General features: G+C 39.0%; 1 protein-coding gene across 1 annotated transcript in view; it reads right to left on the bottom strand.

Moving 5' to 3' along the window:
* The window catches only part of hmcn1 (hemicentin 1), a 501,533-nt gene that overhangs the window by 145,241 nt on the left and 339,705 nt on the right, over positions 1 to 16,587 (bottom strand). The window contains exons 45-46 of the mRNA XM_059984517.1: positions 10,839 to 11,120; positions 7,894 to 8,061 (exon numbers count right to left, since the gene is read on the bottom strand). Coding sequence (XP_059840500.1) covers positions 7,894 to 8,061; positions 10,839 to 11,120 — 450 coding nt within the window. The remainder of the gene's footprint in view (positions 1 to 7,893; positions 8,062 to 10,838; positions 11,121 to 16,587) is intronic.

Genomic DNA, 16,587 nt, shown 5'->3' on the forward strand with positions numbered 1-16,587 from the left:
GGTCCCTGATGATGGATGCTGCTTTCCTGCAACAATGCTTTGTGTAGATGTGCTCAATAGTGAGGAGGGGTTTACCTGTGATAGACTGGGCCATATCCACTTCTTGTAGGATTTTCCATTCAAAGGCACTGGTGTCTCCAAACCAGGCTGTGATGCAGCCAGTCAATATACTTGCCACTACACATCTATTGAAGTTTGTCAAGGTTTAAGATGTCATGCCAAATCTTTGCTAACTCCTAAGGAAGTATAGGCACTGTTGTGCGTCTTCATAATTGCACTTGTGTGCTGGGCCCAGGACAGGTCCTCTGAAATTATAGCACTGAGGAATTTAAAGTTGTTGACCTTCTCCACCTCTGATTCCCCCAATGAGGTCTGGCCCATGGACATCTGTTTTCATCTTCATGAAGTCAATAATCAGCTCTTTGGTCTTGTTGACATTGAGTGAGAGGTTGCTGTTATAGCACCACTCAGTCAGACTTTAAATCTCTTCCCTATATGCTGATTCATCACCACCTTTGATTTGTCCTATGACAGTGGTGTCATCAGTAAACTTGAATATGAGATTGGTGTTGTGCTTAGCCACACAGTCACAAGTGTGAAGTGAGTAGAGCAGGAAGCTAAGCACACAGCCTTGTGATGCACCTGAGATGACAGAGACCGCAGAGGAGATGTTGTCAATCCAAATCAACTGGGGTCTACAAGTGAGGAAACCAAGGATCCAAATGTACAATTCACTGCCCTCTCGTGTGGGATTTTACTGAAAGTTGTATCAAAATCCAAATTCACTACATCTACTGCTTCTCCATATCTATAACTACTGGCCATATCCTTAAAAAAACACCAGCACAAAAGTCAAACACGACCTCTCTTTCATAAATCCATGCTGGCTCTTCTTAATCATACTATTTCATCATTACATCCTTCATGATAATATTACGCTAGCATATCAGTACATTACTGATTTCGCTCTGCCTCCATTTGCTGATGTCTGGTCTACAGAAGCAACCGTAGTGTTACGTACTCGTGACACATGACAGTGGTACCCTTGTCACGTGAATGGGGTTGAAGCTATACTGGACTTGAGGTAATGGTCTTGTGATGGTGGAGTGACGCCATTTTCTTGCCAGTAGAGATCATGTGACAGGTTTTTTTTTTACAGGTTATAAAAGGAAGACCCCACCCTGTGAGGAGGGGCAGTTCGTGGCTGGATTTGCCATGTTGACTTCATGCCGCTGTGTGATTTAATGTGATGACGCAGTTTAGTTGAAAGATGAAATTATATCTAATGCCTAAAGTTTAAAAGGTCATTGCCAGCAGGTTCTTTACAATACTGCTAGTTTGAGAATCACTGGAGAGTGAAGATCGGAGTTCGGGAGTTAAAGATTGAGGAGAATCTATTTCGACGGTGAAACGGGTTCAACCTTATTTAATCCTTATTTGGAAGGAATCCGTTGTCTGTTCTCATGTTAATCTCTGTGGGATAGTAGAAGATTGAGGACAGTGTGATAAAGGAAAGGTCAGTACCTTTAAGCTGTTTCGTTTCGTAAATTCTTCGTGGGAAAAGTTCGATGTCAGGGATCGAAACAAAACGACGTAAAAGAGAATTTAAATCATCTCATAAAGTCTCTCCTTTAAAATGGACTGTGAGCATTTCTGAACTTTTGGCAATACTGCTTTAAAGAACTGTTTGAGCTGCATCACTTTAAGAACTGTTTAAGCTGCCGCACAGCAGCTGTTAGTGTTTGTTTACTTTTGGGGGGTTTGTTTTCAGTGTTTAATAAACGTGTTATTTGTTATAAACCCTTGTCTAAACTCATATTTATTGTGGCCTGGATATGTAACATAAATATGGGAGCTCGTCCGGGATCGGATCATTTGAGTTTAGCTGCTTGCTAACTTTTGAATCGGTGTTTTGGAAAAGGGGAATACTCGGTTCTTTTGTTTGATTAGCCTGTGCGTGTTTTTCGGCGAAAATGAATATTGATGAGTTTCTGGCTTCACCAGGTGGAGTTGTTGGCGAAGGCAAAAAAAAACTGAGGTGTCTGAGATAGCTAGTAAATTGCAACTTAAAGGTCTTTTGCAGACTACATCTAAGAAAAATCATGTCACACTATGTGGATTCAGGTGTTTTTGATGATTCGGTTTTAGAGTTGTTCCCAATAAGTGATATGGAGATGCAATTGCAAATCGAACAAATGAGGTTGGAACAAAGTAAAGCTGAATTGGAGCGTTGTAAATTGGAGGCTGATCAGAAGAAGAGGAAATTTGAATATGCAATGGAGGAATTAAGGTCTGGGAAACAGTCTTCTGGTTCTAGAAAACCATTTGTTGCTAGTCAAGAAATTAAATTGGTCCCTCCATTTCGTGAAACAAAAGTGGAAAGATATTTTCAACATTTTGAAACTATTGCTCGGATGTTAGAGTGGCCGAAAGATAAATGGTCAGCGTTGTTACAGAGCGTAATTAAAGGCAAAGCACAACAAGTTTACACAGCTTTAACAGCTGTGCATGCATAAGATTATGATATTGTGAAAATGCATATTCTAACCGCATATGAATTAGTCCCAGAAGTTTATAGGGAAAGATTCAGAGGTTTGAAAAAATCTGTGGATAAAATTTATGTGGAATTTGCCTATGATAAAGCTGTATGTTTTGAGAGATGGGTTTCTTCTAAGAATGTAAATGGGGACTATAATACATTGAGAGAGCTGATTTTAATGGAGGAATTTAAAAGAAACATTCCTGTTGAAGTAAGGACCTACTTAAATGAGAGGGATACTGATAAATTGCAGGACTGTGCTAGATTAGCTGATGAGTATGTTTTAATCCATAAGAATAAATTTCCTCAGGGCAGAATTTTTAAGAGGAAAAATAACATGGAGACTCAAGGTAAATCAGAAAGTAAATCAGAAGTTAATGAGAAAGGTAAGGAGGAAGGAAAACCTGTGAAGGAAAGACAGTTTGGTCTTATTTGTAACTATTATAAGAAGCCTGGCCATGTAATAGCTAACTGTTTCAGATTGAAAAAGAAAGAGAAGGAAGCAGTTCCAGATGCTTGTGTGCAACGTACTGAAGCATCTGTAAATTTACAGGGTTTGATAAACACAAATGAGGTTTTGTTAGAGTCTGACCAGGTTAGAAAGGGATATGATCATTTTATAACTGAAGAGTTTGTATCCTTGAAAGAAGGATCTGCTCTGGTGCCAAAAAAAATCCTTGGGGATACTGGAGCTTTTCAATCACTGATGTTAGACAGTGTGTTGAAGTTTAATGAAGAGTCTGATACTGGTGAGGTAAATTACATAAGAGGTGTTGGGAGTGATTTTATGCCTGTACATTTACATAAAGTAAATTTAAAGTCAGGGTTAGTTACAGGATTTGTTAAAGTAGGATTACAGCATAGCTTACCTGTGAAGGGTATTTCTTTATTGTTAGGTAATGACTTGGCAGGTGAACAAGTTTTTCCTGAAGTGCATTTGACAATGGAGTCAGAGGAACTAGAGTTGAATTCGAACACAGATTTTTCCTGTGTTGTGACTAGAGCTATGGCTAAAAAGATTGATGCGCAGAATGAGGTTGTTACTCAGGACTGTTCAACTCAGGATTCGAGTTTTGAGGATGCGTCAGAGACTTTCTTATCTTCATTGCTTGAACAAGATTCTTGGAGTAAGTCTGACTATGAAGATTTATCTCTGTCTCGGAAGGAGATGATAGCAGAGCAGAATAGAGACTCTGAGATTATAAAATTAAGGGAACAAGCTTTACTAGGTAGTGAAATTGAGAAGGTGCCAATAGGGTATTACTTGGAAAAAGGAGTGTTGATGAGGAAGTGGAGATCGCCGACAATTCCTGCAAGTGAGGATTGGAATGTTGTTTACCAGGTAGTAGTCCCGAAAGTTTATCGGAATGAGATTTTGACTTTAGCTCATAGTGTGCCTTTAGGTGGACATCAAGGGGTAAGGAAAACATTTTTACTGGCCTGGTTTAAGAAAAGATGTGGCGATGTTTTGTAAAACGGGCCATACTTGTCAAATTGTGGGTAAACCAAATCAGATTACACCAGTAGCTCCATTACAACCTATTCCAGCATTTGGTGAACAGTTTTCTAAAGTTATTGTAGATTGTATTGGTCCATTACCAAAGACAAAAACTGGTTATCAGTATTTGTTGACTATCATGTGTACTTCGTCTAGGTTTCCAGAGGCAGTACCACTTAGGAATATAAAAGCTAAAACTGTGACAAAGGCTCTTATAAAATGTTTCACTTATTTTGGATTACCTAAGGAAATACAAACTGATCAAGGCAGTAATTTTATGTCTGGATTGTTTCAACAGATAGTTTATAAATTGGGAGCTAAGCAAATCACTTCATCTGCAAACCATCCAGAGTCACAAGGTGCCTTGGAGAGGTTTCATTCTACCCTCAAGAATATGATTAGGATATATTGTGTGGAAAATGAAAGAGACTGGGATGAGGGTATAAACCTATCTTTTATTTGCAGTAAGGGAATCGGTACAGGAATCTTTAGGTTTTAGTCCATTTGAACTTGTGTTTGGGCATAGAGTTAGAGGACTTTTAGCTTTATTAAAAGAACAGTGGATTAGTAAGGAAGTACACACTAATTTGTTGGACTATGTTTTGAAATTTAAGGACAGGTTACATAAAGCTTGTAGCTTAGCCAAGGAAAATTTAAGTTGGCTCAGGAGAAAATGAAGACTTGGTATGATAAAGAAGCTAGGATGAGGATCTTTAAGCCTGGAGATAAAGTGTTGGTTCTTTTCCCAGTGCAGACAAATCCTTTACAATCTAGATTTCATGGTCCTTATGAAATTGTGTCTAAAATCAATGATGTGGATTACGTGATTAAAAACTCCAGATCGTAGAAGGTCAACACAACTTTGCCATATAAATATGATAAAACCATATTTTGATAAACAATCTGATACTGTGACTGTTGTGGTTAGTGAGAATGAGTTTGATTTAACTAGGAACATGATAGATGATTCATCTGACTTTCATTCTAAATCCAACATTGTTTCTGTTAGGTTACCAAATTCAACCATTCTGGAAAATATTGATGAGAAATTAGCACATTTACAGCTAGAGCAGAAACAACAGATGAAGGAATTAATTTTTAAATATAAGGAGTTGTTTCCAGATGTTCCAAGAAGGACTACTATAGCTTCACATGATGTAGATGTTGGAGGTGCCAAACTTATTAAACAACATCCATATAGGATGAACATAGAAAAATGTGAACTTGCTGAGAGAGAAATTGAATATATGTTAGAGAATAGTATCATTAGACATTCTAACTCAAATTGGAGTTTGCCATGTGTTATGGTGCCAAAACCAGATGGTAGTATTAGGTTTTGTACGGACTATAGGAAGGTGAATACTGTAACGAAAACTGATGCATATCCAATTCCTAGAGTAGATGATTGTGTAGATAAAGTTGGAGAAGCAAAGTTCATTACAAAGATTGATTTATTGAAAGGGTATTGGTGTGTTCCATTAACAGACAGAGGTAGAGAGATTTCTGCATTTGTAACTCCATCTGGGTTATATGAGTATAATGTTCTTCCATTTGGGATGAAGAATGCTCCAGGTACTTTCCAGAGGATGATTAACTCTGTGATTCAGGGATTGAAAGATACTGATGCTTATATTGATGATTTATTGACAGGAAATGATACTTGGGAAGCACACATTATTGCGGTGGAGAAATTGTTTGAAAGGCTTTCAATAGCTAAGAGTGAATTTGGACGTGCCACTGTGACTTACCTTGGTTATGTTGTGGGTCAAAGTAAGGTAGCTCCTGTTCAGGCAAAAGTTCAGGCAATTTTAGAGATTCCCACTCCGACGGGGAAAAAAACTCTCAGAAGATTTTTAGGAATGGTAGGATATTATCGAAAATTTTGTAAGAATTTTGCTAATGTTGCCCTTCCATTAACTAACCTTCTGCAGAAGAATGTGAAGTTTGTGTGGACAGTGCCTTGTCAAGAAGCATTTGTAAAATTGAAAATAATGATATGTCAAAAACCTGTGCTTAAGGCACCTGACTTTGAAAAACCTTTTTCATTGGCTGTGGATGCCAGTGATGAGGCTGCTGGAGCAGTATTAATGCAAAGGAATGAGGGTGATGAGGTTTATCATCCAGTAGCTTACTTTTCTAAGAAATTTAATAAGCATCAAAGAAACTATTCGACAATAGAGAAATAATTGTTATCTCTTGTTTTAGTTTTGGAATATTTTGAGGTATATGTTGGTACAACTCAAAAACCACTTATTGTTTACACTGATCATAATCCATTAGTTTTTCTGAGTAAGATGAAAAACAAAAACAGCAGATTATTAAATTGGAGTTTGATGTTACAAGAGTACAATATTGTGATAACTCATATTAAAGGTAAAGATAATGTGGTTGCTGATTGTCTATCTCGATGTTGAATGTACAATGCAATTTTTTTATGGAGTGGTTTTTTTTTCAATTGTAACACTCCTACCTTATTATGAGCTATAAGCTGTTATATGATGATATTGTATATTATGTATGTTATAAAATTTATACATTTGTTTTTCTTGTAAGTAATTGCTAAAAATTTTTGTTCTTGTCAGACCAAAAATGTTTTTTTTGGAGGGAGGTGTTACATACTCGTGACACATGACAGTGGTACCCTTGTCACGTGAATGGGGTTGAAGCTATACTGGACTTGAGGTAATGGTCTTGTGATGGTGGAGTGATGTCATTTTCCCTCCAGTAGAGATCATGTGACAGGTTTTTATTTACAAGTTATAAAAGGAAGACCCCACCCTGTGAGGAGGGGCAGTTCGTGGCTGGATTTGCCATGTTGACTTCATGCCGCTGTGTGATTTAATGTGATGACGCAGTTTAGTTGAAAGATGAAATTTTATCTAATGCCTAAAGTTTAAAAGGTTATTGCCAGCAGGTTCTTTACAATACTGCTAGTTTGAGAATCAATGGAGAGTGAAGATCGGAGTTCGGGAGTTAAAGATCGAGGAGAATCTATTTCGACGGTGAAATGGGTTTGACCTTATTTAATCCTTATTTGGAAGGAATTCGTTGTCTGTTCTCGTGTTAATCTCTGCGGGATAGTAGAAGATTGAGGACAGTGTGATAAAGGAAAGGTCAGTGCCTTTAAGCCGTTTCGTTTCATAAATTCTTCGTGGGAAAAGTTCGATGTCGGGGATTGAAGCAAAACGACATGAAAGAGAATTTAAATCGTCTTATAAAGTCTCTCCTTTTAAATGGACTGTGAGCATTTCTGAACTTTTGGCAATACTACTTTAAAGAACTGTTTGAGCTGCATCGCTTTAAGAACTGTTTAAGCTGCCGCACAGCAGCTGTTTCCGGTTACGTTAGTGTTTGTTTACTTTTGGGGGGCTTGTTTTCAGTGTTTAATAGAAGTGTTATTTGTTATAAACCCTTGTCTAAACTCATATATTTATTGTGGTCTGGATACACAACAGTAGAATTTGACTTTGTTATCAATTTCTTGAAGGAAATACCTACAATCTTGTTAGGATTATTTTACAATAAATCTGCTTCAGTGAATTTGGTACAGGTTGAAGTTATGGCAAGATTGGTAGTAATTCTAATAGTGGGCAAAAGAATTGTGCTAGACTGATGAAGAAGCTGGCCAGATCAGAGCTTTGTACAGATTTCTCTCTATTGTTCACAAAATGAATGGTTTGCTCACACCACAGGAATACAACACTTCAATATTATGGAAAAGTGATGGCACTTTATTGCCGAGTATTTACTAGTGCATGCAAAAATGTCACTCTTCTGCTGATAAGACTCATGTCAAGCTTTAATGCCTAATCTTTTGAAAAAACATGCAAATACTGCTTTGTGATACAAAGCTTACCTGAGAGTATTCTCAAAGCATTGCTCAGACTGATTGGCCGTCCATCTTTTAGCCATGTGATTGATGGAAGAGGAATGCCCGAAGCTTCACAGGTCAATACAACGGGATTTTTAACCACAACACTGACATTCTCTGGTACTCCCAGGGCCCCACTAATACTTGGTGGCACTAAGGGAGAGAACATGAAGACCGTGTGATAAAAGTTATATTTATACAATAAAGATGTCATTACAAAATCCAGAGAGACTTGTATTACTGATTAACAGTGAAAGACACCACCCTTTAAACATCTTTGAAACTGAGTTGGAAATTAACAATCAGCATTTACTGAAGATCGCAGTCAAAATTATGTAGATAAGTAATTCATTATTTCTAAGATATTGTCATTAAAATTCTTCCCTCTTTCTTTTTAATATCTTTGCTTTCAAAATCCTGTGAAAGAAGATAAGGATTGATTAATAAGACCATAAGACATAGGATAAGAATTAGGCCATTTGGCTCATTGTATCTGCTTTGCTATTCCATCATGGCTGATTTATTATCCCTCACAACTCCATTCCTCTGCCTTGTTCCCGTAACCTTTAATGCCCTTACTAATCAAGAACCTATCAACCTCCACTTTAAGTATACCCAATGACTTGGCCTCCACAGCAAATTGTGACAATGAATTCCACAGATTCATCATCCTTTGGCTCAAGAGACATGCCTCTAATCTGAGGCTGTGCCCTCTGCCCCTAGAATCCCTCATTATAGGAAGCATCTTCTCCACAGCCACTCCATCAAGGCCTTACAATATTCGATAGGTGTTAATAAGATTTCCCGTAATTCTTCTGAACTCTGGCGAGTACAGGCCACAAGCTATCAAACGCTCCTCTTATGTTAACCCTTTCATTCCTGGAATCATTCTCCTGAATCTTTTTGGACTCTCTCCAATGCCATGGTGCCTTTTCTTAGATAAGAGGCCCGAAAATACTCGCATTACTCCAAGTGCAGTCTGACCAATGTCTTATAATGCCTTGCCGTTTCATGCTTGCTTATTATTTAGTTATCTAAAAATGAATGCTAACATTGTATTTAACTTACTTACCACAGACTCATTCTGCAAGTCCACTTTTAAGGAATCCTGCATGAGGAACCCCGGTCCCTTTGCTTCTCTCCATTTATAAAATAATCTAATGCCTTTATTCTTTCCACCAAAGTGCATGACAGTACACTTTGCCCATTTCCTAATCTTTTTCCATCCTTCTGCAGACTCATTGCTATCTCAATACTACACCCCTCCTCCCATCTTTGTAATATCTACAAACTTGGTCACAAATCCATCAATTCCATCATCCACATCATTGACATATAACATGAAAAGAAGAGTTCCTAACACTGGCGCCTGCGGAACACCACTAGTCACCAGCAGGCAATCAGAGAAGGCCCTTGTTATTCCCACTCTTTGCCTCCTACCAGGCAGCCAATCTTCCATCTATGTTAGAACCTTTCCTGTAATGCCTTGGGCTCTTATCTTGTTAAACATTCTCATGTGCTGAATCTTGTTAAAGGCCTTCTGAAAATCCAAGTAAACAACATACACTGTCTATCCTGCCTGTTATTTCCCTAAAGAATATCATCAGATTTGTGAGGCAAGATTTCCTCTTAAGGAAGCCATTCTAACTTCAGCCTATTTTACCATGCACCTGCAAGTACCCTGAAACCTCAACTGTAATAATTGACTCCAACATCTTCCTGAGTATTGAAATCAGGTTAACTGGCCTATAATTTCTTTTATTTTGCCTACATTCTTACTTAAAGAATAAAGTGACATTAGCAATTTTCCAGTCCTCTGGAACCACACCAGAATCTATTAATTCTTAAAAGATCACTACTAATGTCTCCTTAATCTCTTCAGCTGCCTCTTTCAGAACGCTGGAGTCCATCTGTTCCAGGTGACTTATCTACCTTCAGACCTTCCAGCTTCCCAAGCACCTTCTCCTTAGGAATAGCAACGACACTCAGTTCTGGCCCCTGACCCTCAAATTTCTGGCATTGTGTTGTTGTCTTCCACAGTGAAGACTGACACTAAGTGTTCATTAAGTTCATCCGGCCTTTTTTTGTCCTTCGTTACTACCTCTATGTTGCTGTAAAACTCATCTCCATGTGGTTGAGTCCCTTCAATCTCATCCTTCAGCTTGGACTCCACTTAGTTTCCCTATCACTGTTCAGCATGTCCACTCAGTTTCCCTATCACTGTTCAGCATGGCTGCAAGATTGGATTTTTATTTTAAAAAATGGTGATAGCATTCCATTTGGGGGAAGCTTTAAATCTGCCCAGCTTTTACATATGTTGTTGAAAATAGAAGCCAGTGATGAATTGAACAGCAAATGATTCTTTTCATTACAGTCAATTAGATTATTTGAATTATAAAGTAATTGCTCGGACATTTAATCTAAACCTTTGGCAGAAGCGCACACACATTGGTTCCAGGGTTATTCCTTGTTAGATTTCATTTTGCAGTCTGACTAAATTCCTTTAACCTTCTCTTAATTGGTGCTGCTTCTCAACAGCCAATAATGCTTGTCAACCACTGAGTTTAATCTGCAAGTATTGATGAAGTTGGGGAGATTCAAATCAGCTTTTGCTTTCAATTCTAGAGAAAATTGCAGACAAACAGATAGTGAATAATAAGTAATTGACATATTCATGAAGCCAAATACTAACCAGCTGACCTAGAGGACTAACCATCATACTTTAAATATCAAACTACAATATGAGGAAAAGAGTACAGATGAAAGAGTTTGTACTGACATAAGTCACTGGCTACACAGCAAGGAAGCCTGAGAAATGTAACACTCGGGCAGAATCTTACTTCTTTCCTTGCTAGTGGAAACCTGTAACCAAGAATTGGGAAATAATTTGTCCATTCCAGTTTAGCCAAAAGATGAATTATATTACTTGCCATGTACGTTGAGGTCATATTTCTTCTCCACTTGTCCTGCGACATTCACAGCCACACATGTGTACCGCCCAGTATGGTAAACATGTGCATCCTTAATCTGCAGTAGCTGTCCATCATTCAAAATGGTCACTCCTCTATCATTCACAAGGGGGCGGCCATCTTTCTGCCATGTCAGGGCAGGTCGGGGAATCCCTTCGGCCTTGCATTCTAAGGTAACATCATTCCCTCGGATAACAACCACTTCTGTTGGATGACTCCTGCTGTTCTCAATGGTTGGTCGGGCTGTCAAATGAAAACAAATTAAACTAAAGGGAAAACATGATTATTGTTACATTTACTTAGCTGTCTTCAGCTTTCTTTATTTAATGGTTTAATTTGTTGTTTGAGAGATGTTGCCTTTCAAAACAGAAGCAATTGGAAATCCTACAGAATATAAAGTACAATACTGCAACAGAGGTAGAAAAGAGAAAAAAAAATTCAATTTGCTCTATTTTTATTTCATAGAGATGTTTATTTTGCTTTCAGCATGTCAGTTTCTTTATCTTTTATAGTTCAGTAAAGATAATTACTAAAACAAAAATACTTTCTGTCGATACACTGCTTAACTTGAAAATGTACAACTCATTTTGAGTAAATTGTTATATATTTTTTGTAATATGAATCAGTAATAAATGGTCAGTGTTATGTTTGTTCTTAATAAAGACAAACAACATGGGTAAAACACTAAAACATTTTATTCTCGACACTGTTCAACCAGTGTGTGCGACCAGCTCACCAATGTCATTTCCAGTTACAAGATACTACCCAGCTGTATTTACAGCTAGGGCTTAGGGCAAAGTCTTAAAAATATCAATAAAAAGAAATAGAAAGAACAATTGTCAATCAAAATGAGATGTTCACTCATCAATCCATCATTTGTGGTTATTTTGTTGATTCACACAGAATGTTTAAATTACCCTCATATGAATGACAATCATTAGAATTTTTTTTGCAATTTGAGATTGAAAATGGAAGAAAATGATAAGACATAGCCACTTAATGACAATTAGAAGAGATCGTTCCAAAAGGATAATTATCCTATGTTTCACTGGGAAGGTAGCAAACTTTATTTGCTGTAATTTTCAGTGCATGAATGAAATATCAAGCCAAGAAATATTAAATAAAATTCGTGAATATTCAAAATACATTCAATACATCATTATACAAAACTAGAGCACAAGTTATTGGAATAACATCATGGTAAAGAATTAAAAATAATTAGTGGATGGAGTGCAGAGAATAATGAAGTAAATGGGCTGTGCAATGGGGAATCCAGCTATTCACAACCTATATAAATGAGTTGGATGAAGATAAGAGTGATGTATCTGTGCTGGCTGATAATACAAATCTGAAGTAGCAATGTACAGAGAGGCTTTGGGGAGATAGGTTAAGTGAATAGGTAGGGACAAGGATATAAGGTGGAAGGATGTAACTAAACTAGATGGAGCACATAAAATGGGAGTAAATCATATTGAAATGTGCAAAGTTCTTATGGGCCTTGACAGGGTATTTGTGGAGATGTTATTTCTCAGATTGGAGCATCTAGAACCAGGGGTTAAAATCTCAAAATATTGTGCCTTCACCCAACTGCTTGTGAATCTTTGGAATTCTCTACCCAAGAAGGCAGTGGAGGCTCAGTTAGATGAACAACCTACAGGGCCATGTACCACGAGAATGGCAAGTGAGATTGGGCTGGATGGATGGATCTTACAATTCCCTTGCCTGCAATAAATTTTGAAAATTCTGTTGTCATTCTTCATAGCACACATAAAAAAACAAATCATTGCAAGGAAATGTAACTTATGTTATCCACTAGCTAGCCCAGCCATAGGAAGGTCAGTTTTAACTCCTTGCCTACTGGCTAGGCTTTTTTAGCCATTTGGCCATTATGGAACCTTTCACAAACTGACATCTAATTATACATGAAAATTAATTTTATCTGATGTTGGACTGGTGCAGAGCCAACAACCTGTCTCTGAATGTGAACAAAACAAAAGGGATGGTTGTTGACTTCAGGAGGGCACGGAGCGACCACTCCCCACTGAACATCGATGGCTCCTCGGTAGAGATCGTTAAGAGCACCAAATTTCTTGGTGTTCACCTGGTGGAGAATCTCACCTGGTCCCTCAACACCAGCTCCATAGCAAAGAAAGCCCAGCAGCATCTCTACTTTCTGCGAAGGCTGAGGAAAGTCCATCTCCCACCCCCCATCTTCATCACATTCTACAGGGGTTGTATTGAGAGCATCCTGAGCAGCTGCATCACTACCTGGTTCAGAAATTGCACCATCTCGGATCGCAAGACGCTGCAGCGGATAGTGAGGTCAGCTGAGAAGATCATCGGGGTGTCTCTTCCCGCCATTACGGACATATACACTACATGCTGCATCCACAAAGTGAACAGCATTATGAAGGACCCCACACACCCCTCAGATAAACTCTTCTCCCTCCTGCTGTCTGAGAAAAGGCACCGAAGCATTTGGGCTCTCACGACCAGACTATGTAAGTTTCTTCCCCCAAGCTACCAGAATCCTCAATACCCAGAGCCTGGACTGACACCTTAGAAACATAGAAAAAAATAGAAAATAGGTGCAGGAGTAGGCCATTTGGCCCTTCGAGCCTGCACCACCATTCAGTATGATCATGTCTGATCATCCAACTCAGAACCCTGTACCTGCTTTCTCTCCATACCCCCTGATCCCTTTAGCCACAAGGGCCATATCTAACTTCCTCTTAAATATAGCCAATGAACCAGTCTCAACTGTTTCCTGTGGCAGAGAATTCCACAGATTCACCACTCTCTGTGTGGAGGTTTTTCCTCATCTCGATCCTAAAAGGCTTCCCCTTTATCCTTAAACTGTGACCCCTCGTTCTGGACTTCCCCAACATCGGAAACAATCTTCCTGCATCTAGCCTGTCCAATCCCTTTAGAATTTTATACGTTTCAATAAGATTCCCCCTCAATCTTCTAAATTCCAGGGGGTATAAGCCTAGTCGATCCAGTCTTTCTTCATATGAAAGTCCTGCCATCCCAGGAATCAATCTGGTGAACATTCTCTGTACTCCCTCTATGACAAGAATGTCTTTCCTCAGTTTAGGAGACCAAAACTGCACACAATATTCTAGGTGTGGTCTCACCAAGGCCTTGTACAACTGCAGTAGAACCTCCCTGTTTCTGTATTCAAATCCTTTTGCTACGAATGCCAACATACCATTTGTCATTCAATGTGAATAAATGTGAAGTGTCATTCAATGTGAATAAATGTGAAGTTATCCACTTTGGAAGCAGGAACAAGAGGGCAGAGTATTGTCTGAAAGGTGTAGAGTTAGGTAAGGGAGAAATGCAAAGAGACCTAGGAGTCCTAGTTCACCAGTCAATGAAGGTGAATGAGCAAGTGCAACAGGCAGTGAAGAGGGCAAATGGAATGTTGGCCTTTGTTACAAGGGGAATTGAATACAAGAGCAAGGATGTCCTTTTGCATTTGTACAGGGCCCTGGTGAGACCACACCTGGAATATTGTGTACAGTTTTGGTCTCCAGGTTTAAGGAAGGACATTCTGGCAGTTGAGGAAGTGCAGCGTAGATTCACTAGGTTGATTCCTGGGATGGCAGGGCTGTCTTATGCAGAGAGATTGGAGAGATTAGGCTTGTACACGCTGGAATTGAGGAGATTGAGAGGGGATCTGATTGAAACGTTTAAGATAATTAAAGGATTTGATAGGATTGAGGCAGGAAATATGTTCCAGATGTTGGGAGAGTCCAGTACCAGAGGGCATGGATTGAGAATAAGAGGTCAGTTATTTAAAACAGAGTTGAGGAAGAGCTTCTTCTCCCAGAGAGTTGTGCAGGTGTGGAATGCACTACCTCGGAAGACGGTGGAGGCCAATTCTCTGGATGCTTTCAAGAAGGAGCTAGATAGATATCTGATGGATAGGGGAATCAAGGGATATGGGGACAAGGCAGGGACTGGGTATTGATAGTGAATGATCAGCCATGATCTCAGAATGGCGATGCAGACTCGAGGGGCCGAATGGTCTACTTCTGCACCTATTGTCTATTGTCTATTGCCTTTTTCACCGCCTGCTGTACCTGCATGCCCACCTTCAATGACTGGTGTACAATGACACCCAGGTCTCGTTGCATCTCCCCTTTTCCTAATCGGCCACCGTTCAGATAATAATCTGTTTTCCTGTTCTTGCAACCAAAGTGGATAACCTCACATTTATCCACATTAAATTGCATCTGCCATGAATTTGCCCACTCACCTAACCTATCCAAGTCACCTTGCATCCTCTTAGCATCCTCCTCACAGCTAACACCGCCGCTCAGCTTCGTGTCATCCGCAAACTTGGAGATGCTGCATTTAATTCCCTCGTCTAATTCATTAATATATATTGTAAACAACTGGGGTCCCAGCTCTGAGCCTTGTGGTACCCCACTAGTCATTGCCTGCCATTCTGAAAAGGTCCCGTTTACTCACACTCTTTGCTTCCTGTCTGCCAACCAATTCTCTATCCACATCAATACCATACCCCCAATACCGTGTGCTTTAAGTTTGCACACTAACCTCCTGTGTGGGACCTTGCCAAAAGCCTTTTGAAAATCTAAATATACCACATCCAATGGCTCTCCCCTATCCACTCTACTAGTTACTTCTTCAAAAAATTCTATAAGATTCGTCAGACATGGTTTTCCTTTCACAAATCGATGCTGACTTTGTCCGATGATTTCACCTCTTTCCAAATGTGCTGTTATCACATCTTTGATAACCGACTCTTAGCATTTTCCCCACCACCGATGTCAGACTAACCGGTCTATAATTCCCCGGTTTCTCTCTCCCTCCTTTTTTAAAAAGTGGGGTTACATTAGCCACCCTCCAATTCTCAGGAACTAATCCAGAATCTAAGGAGTTTTGAAAAATTATCACTAACGCATCCACTATTTCTTGGGCTACTTCCTTAAGCACTCTGGGATGCAGACCATCTGGCCCTGGGGATTTATCTGCCTTTAATCCCTTCAATTTACCTAACACCACTTCCCTACTAACATGAATTTCCCTCAGTTCCTCCATCTCACTAGACCCTCGGTCCCTTACTATTTCCGGAAGATTATTTATGTCCTCCTTAGTGAAGACAGAACCAAAGTAGTTATTCAATTGGTCTGCCATGTCTTTGTTCCCTATGATCAATTCACCTGGTTCTGACTGTAAAGGATCTACTTACTGCCCTATTGTCCTGTTTATTATTTATTGTATTGCCTGCACTGTTTTGTGCACTTTATGCAGCCCTGGGTCGGTCTATAGTCTAGTTCAGTTGATTTTTTTTTTCTCTGTGTTGTTTTTTTTTTTACGTAGTTCAGTCTAGTTTTTGTACTGTGTCATGTAACACCATGGTCCTGAAAAACATTGTCTCATTTTTATTATGTACTGTACATAGCAGTTATGGGCAAAATGACAATACAAGTGACTTGACTTGACTTGAACTGCAGTGCACCAATGTAAATTTGTTTTAAATGTTCTTCAGAAAGGGAATAAAGATTGAGAAAAACAAACATTTATTAGAATCAACATACAATAACTTATCCTACTTGGAATTAAGCATGGACCAAAAATGATAAAATCATTTTGTGTTCAGCTGATGAGAGGCATGCTTAGCGCATAACAAAGGATCAATTGTGTCTGAGGTAGTAAACCAAACTAATGGAATCTTTCA

This window comes from Hypanus sabinus, chromosome 11 (genome assembly GCF_030144855.1).
Source record: "Hypanus sabinus isolate sHypSab1 chromosome 11, sHypSab1.hap1, whole genome shotgun sequence".
Classification (NCBI taxonomy): Eukaryota; Metazoa; Chordata; class Chondrichthyes; order Myliobatiformes; family Dasyatidae; genus Hypanus; species Hypanus sabinus.